This window comes from Arachis hypogaea, chromosome 11 (genome assembly GCF_003086295.3).
Source record: "Arachis hypogaea cultivar Tifrunner chromosome 11, arahy.Tifrunner.gnm2.J5K5, whole genome shotgun sequence".
In the NCBI taxonomy this organism is placed as follows: domain Eukaryota; kingdom Viridiplantae; phylum Streptophyta; class Magnoliopsida; order Fabales; family Fabaceae; genus Arachis; species Arachis hypogaea.
Window position 1 is genome coordinate 133,568,654 of NC_092046.1, and position 5,916 is coordinate 133,574,569.

Sequence of the window (5,916 nt, forward strand, 5' to 3'; positions counted from 1 at the left end):
TTTTGGAGTCAAATAGGACATTTTAAATTTTAAGAACCAAAACAAGATCAGGTTCAAACATAGGAGATCAATTTAGTACTTTACCCTTTTAATAAATTTTCAATTAAATTTTAATACTTTTTTACTTTTCAATTGAATTTTTATACCATATCAAATTTTATAATTAAATTTCTATCGTAAAAAATATTAGTATTAATGAAATATTTTGTTAAATAAAATAAATCTGCCTAATATTTGATTAAATATTTTATTTTATTTAATAGAATATTATATTAATTCTAATATTTCTATCCGAATAGATACTTAATTACAAAATTTAATATAGTATAAAAATGCTATTAAAAAAAGGAAAACCTACTTAAAAATTGGGTGAGTAATTAAACCTAATATCTTCATTCAGAGATATTCTCCACATCCAAACAATTTTGACATCAAAGTTCATCCAAGCAATTTTGGGCACGCGCTTTTTCTGTTTTCTTCTTTCCTCACGCTTCTTCTCTTCTTCTTCTTCTTCTTCCGCGTTTCCTCCTCTTCTTCTCACGATCGTTTACGTACGGAGCGTCTTCTTCGCGTTCCTCCTCCTCATTCTCCTCTTTCTTTTTCGCATTCCTTTTTCTTCATGTGTTTTCTCCTTATCGTCATTTCTTTTGTTGTTGTTGCCGCTGTATTTTTTGTCTTTTCTTCCTTCTCTCCCTGGTGAAGAACCAGTAGAAGGTGAGGAGTAAGAGTTTTGAATTGTGCAGAATAAAAATGAACCGATCATATTATTATGGTGAAACAATTATATAGTACTAAATGAATAGAACATTATCTATTATATAAATTCAAATTCGAACAGCTTTCTACATAATGAACCGAAACACGTACTTATGGTGAAACAATTGTATAGTACTGATTGAACGAAACATAATCCATTATATAAAATCAAATGCAAACAACTTTCTGTAGAATGAACCGAAACATGTACTCATGGTGAAACAATTGTATAGTATTAAATGAACAAAATATAATCCATTATATAAAATCAAATTCGTATAGTACAGAGATTATCAATTTAAATTTAAAATACCTGCGTCCATTCAATTCGGTTGGAAAAATAATTCATTAACAAAATGTTTGTGTTATTGGTGATGACGATAATGAAAGAGGAGAAAAAAAGAGAAGGAGGAGGAAGAGGAGAAAGAGAAGCAAAAGAAGAACCATAGGAAAGAAGAAGAAGAAGAAGTGCGAGGGAGGAGAAGATGATATATGCATGTATAATGACGCTCTTTTAATGAGAATAATTTTTATTGGTGTTGAACCTACTTAAATAAAACTTAAATAAAAAAAAACTTGGATGTATAGTATATTTTGTGTGTGTCCAAGAAAATTAGAATATTGAATCTGTAACAAACTAACACCTAACAAATGCCGTTCCGTTACTCATCCTCTTGGTCTCTTGGCTCAGCCGCTCAGCTCTCTGGTCTTTTCTGCTCCCCTCTCACCAAACATATCCACATGTCTCTCTTTACGTATTCCTAATTTCCTATACATTACTATACACCATATACTCTACAATATACGCTCTACGCTCTACACTCCTTCTCCTTCTTCTTCTTCTTCTTCTTCTTCTTCTTCTTCTTCTTCTTCTTCTCTCTCTCTCTCTCTCTCTCTCTCTCTCTCTCTCGTCTCTACAACTACGATACTACGAATTAGTAGAGGCGTAGAGGCTAGTAGTATCTTGTATCTACCTCATATGCTTTCGTTTTCTGGGTCTTCATTTTCGCTTCTCTCTCTTTCTCTTGATTTTGTTTGTTCCACTTCTTCCCCCTTTTTGGCGCCAAGTTCTAGTGTCGTTGTTCTGAACAGATGCAGCTACTGCAAAGATATAAACTTTACCTAATGTTGACTTTTCCCTGAGGTTCTCAATTCAGGATTCTTAGTCTAACTGCTTCTGGGTTTTGTTGCTCAGTTGCCCCTTTACAATATGCTATTATTATAGAGCTCAGAAGAAGACGCAGCAGCTTATTTAGTTCTAAATATGGCTGCCAAAATGATCAACAAAACTCTTTTTCTCACTTATTTCTGCTTGTTTATCTACATCTTGCTTTCTTCTGGTGTCATTTTGTACAACAAGGTAACAAGACCTCAATTCTTGTGTGTCTTTTCTAAGTAGAAAGATTTTAGTGTTTACTTAAGCTTGAACAGTGATACAATGGTTTGATATTTTGATTAAAGGTTTTCTTTTTCTTCTCTTTTTGGCAGTGGGTTCTCTCTCCAAAGTACTTCAACTTTCCACATCCAATAACACTCACCATGATTCACATGGGATTTTCTGGGGCAGTGGCATTTTTACTCATCCGGATTCTTAAGGTATGCATGTGGTGCTGTTATACTTTGAAAGTGTTCCTTATTTTGGATTTATGGTTAAGATTGTTGACTCTGATCTTCACTTTCTATACATTGCTGGATTATTTTGAGTTTTTGACTGCATAGTTGTCACATAGTGTGCTAAGTTTGTATGCTTGATATTGCCATCCTCTTTTGTACTAGGCTTTGACATTGATAACAGACTATGGTCAATTTTTCTTAGGTGTCTCAAAGATTTGATTTGCGAAATGAAGCCTAACTGTGCTACTTGATCACCTTTCATTGTCTTATTATTTATTTAGTACCTTAATTTATGTTCTCTCATGCTAAATTCCAGGTTGTATCTCCTGTCAACATGACATTTGAAATGTAAGTGTATCTTCTCCGCTTCGAAGCCTTCTTTAGCTTATTCTCTTTTTGTTCTATTTATTTATTTTTACTCACTTTCTTTCTATCTCAGATATGCAACTTGTGTGGTACCAATTAGTGCTTTCTTCGCATCAAGCCTTTGGTAAGCTCTACAACTGTTTTTCTTCCCCCCCTCGAGATAGTTTAACAATGGTTGACTCTTGAAAAGAGCATCTACAAAGCCACAAAGGCTAACCAAGGGGAAACATAACCAAACAAGTATCAATATAAACACCGAATGCCATAGAAATTAGAACACAAACATCAAATAGTAGCTGCACCTCCATAACAATAACTAAACCCAAAAAGAAACAAAAACACCAACCAACTCCTTGAAGTACATGAGCATGCTGTAGCTACTTCACTTGTTGACGACTTGTAGAAGAACCAGGGAACTGCACCAAGCCACACACACATCTATAGCATGATAAACTTGCAGGGTTAATGGGAATTGGGAAATATCTCTCATTTGTATGTTTTCTATCTAGTTTAATTTGGAAAGTGCTTGATCAAGATTCTGTGAAGCATCAAACCATATTATCCCTGTTGAATTTTTTATCAAAATTTCAACGAGCTTAAGCTTTCTTTCCGGGTGCAGTATTTGCTAATTTTTACCCCATTTAAGTATAGTTCTGTTACTTTCGATTCGGTATGATATCTTTTCATTAGGTTGAATCAGTGTTTTTATGAATCTGGAGCTGTTACTCCTCCCTTGACTACTCAAACTGGAATTCTCCATTTGCCACTATTTACCTATCCTTGGAAATTTTCATTTCTATTGTTTGAATCTGTTCGAAGTATGATGTTTAAGAAACTATGATGGTTCACTTGTACAATTGAAAAGATCACATTGGTGGTAACTGGTAACTAAGTACTAAGTACTATTGACTATGGTTTCTATATAGGATAAATTCACAAGTTTGCTCCTTATGAAATTGGTTGAAAAATTGTATGAGAAACTTTTTATTTTATTTTATTATTATTACTTTTGTTGACAGGTTTGGTAATACTGCCTACTTGCATATATCTGTGGCGTTTATCCAGATGCTCAAGGCTCTGAGTACGTTCTCATTCTATTGAACTTCCCATGTTTATCTTACAGTCTAAACAATCTTTCCTTAATTCCAAAACTTGATGTTTCAGTGCCAGTGGCAACATTTGTTGTGGCTATTGTGTGCGGCACTGAGAAAGCAAGGTGTGATGTGTTCTTGAACATGGTGTTGGTCAGCATTGGAGTTGTTGTTTCCTCGTATGGGGAAATTCATTTTAATGTAGTTGGTACACTTTATCAGGTCACAGGCATTTTTGCAGAAGCTTTAAGACTGGTCTTAACACAAGTCCTTCTGCAAAAGAAGGGCTTAAGTTTAAATCCTATCACAAGCTTATATTATATAGCTCCATGCAGGTATATTCTGTTGAAATTTTCTGACTAGTTTTCCCTATACAAGAAATCAAGTATAGAAAATGTAACAGCTAATGTGTGTCTAGCAACTATCCAATTGATTCTTCTTGCTATTCCGGAATAGGTATTGTTAACGTTGATCAATGTTGATAAAAGATGTCACTTTATGTGATTCAATCTCTTGCTTAACAAGTAATGTTATTGAGAGCACCAATGCTTGGATATTAGTGAATCCAGTCTAATGTGATGTGATAACTTCTCGTTTGCTTTGTTATGCGCAGTTTTGTGTTTCTCTTTGTGCCTTGGTACCTACTGGAAAAGCCTGCAATGGAAGTTTCACAGATTCAGTTCAATTTTTGGATCTTCTTTTCCAATGCTCTATGTGCTCTCGCCTTGAATTTCTCTATTTTCCTAGTAATCGGTAGAACTGGTGCTGTGACCATCCGAGTCGCCGGCGTGCTTAAAGACTGGATATTAATAGCCCTTTCAACTGTTATATTTCCGGAGTCCACAATGACTGGGTTGAATATAACTGGCTATGCTATAGGTAAGTTTCAGTTGAAACTCAAAACACATTCTTAATATCACTCCCTCCTTTGTCTTGATCAACTATTGTATCTTTTACTTCTGCAGCACTATGTGGCGTCGTGATGTACAATTACATAAAAGTCAAGGATGTTCGAACCTCTCAACAACCTACCGAAATCATTCCAGATCGAATCACAAAGGTATCTTCTTGAGTCTTGACATGTATAGTTGCATTTCTATGTCCCAGTCTCATTGTAAACTTGTCTGATACACAAGGACTGGAGATTTGAGAAGAGACCTTCTGACATTTATGAGCCATTGAACGCCGCCAACAATGAGGGAAGCATTGGAGGTAATGGTTTCACATCAGATATTGAGCGTCGATGAAGAAGCACCACGACACTTAAAATTTAGTAGTAGCAGTTAGGGAGAACTGGCCTTGTTGGTTATGGAATGCACTTTTCTGAATCTGAATAATCAAAATATGTGTTTGTGAAAGGAGAAGGGTCTGTTTTAACTCTCTGTGATGGCCGTTTTACAATCTTTCCAATACAGGGAATCAAGGATAGTTATTATATAAACATTTAATTAGTAACCAAAGTGTGTAACTGTGTACATTCTTGAACCGACCAAGAATTAATAAAGCTCTACGGCAAAATAAACTTGCAAGAGTAACAGGCACTCTTAATCAAATTTTATAAAGACGTGCCATCTTATTCGGTAGAATTTTAGAAAACTATACGTTCGAAAATTTTCACATAATGCAAAATATTTAACTAAATTTAATTAAGTTGTTATAATCGTTTTTCACATCAGGTGTTTCTTTTTTTTCTTCTTTCCACTCCTATGCTATTGCTTTTTCTTCTTTTTTTGTTCGTTTTTCTCTTTCATTATCGTCGTTGTCACCACTACTGTGCCACTACCTCCATCTCCTCCTCCTTCTCATTATTCTTTTTTTATTTGAATTTTCTTTATCTCCTCTTTTCTTTTCCTCCTCTTCTTCCTCTATCATTATTATTATTGTCATTGTTATTGTTATTGTCATTATTGTCGTCTTCTTATATGTATAAGAGTTCAAATTCGAAATGCACCAAAATTTCTTAATAGTGACAACACATAAATAAACTCAGTTCAAAACAAGTTCAAATCAGAATGCACCGAAAATAAATCCAAAATAGACCAAAATAAAATCCAGAATGCACCGAAATTACTTAATGATGACGACACAC

General features: G+C 34.4%; 1 protein-coding gene across 1 annotated transcript; it reads left to right on the forward strand.

The window, feature by feature from the left end:
- The first annotated feature begins 1,334 nt into the window (after window positions 1-1,334).
- LOC112722692 (probable sugar phosphate/phosphate translocator At3g17430) lies at window positions 1,335-5,362 on the forward strand. Its single transcript, XM_025773809.3, has 9 exons — window positions 1,335-2,116; window positions 2,245-2,352; window positions 2,687-2,718; window positions 2,810-2,860; window positions 3,756-3,817; window positions 3,901-4,162; window positions 4,441-4,706; window positions 4,793-4,887; window positions 4,964-5,362. The coding sequence occupies exons 1-9, from the start codon at window positions 2,021-2,023 to the stop codon at window positions 5,072-5,074; spliced, it is 1,083 nt and encodes a 360-aa protein (XP_025629594.1). The 5' UTR covers window positions 1,335-2,020; the 3' UTR covers window positions 5,075-5,362.
- The last annotated feature ends 554 nt before the right edge of the window (window positions 5,363-5,916 follow it).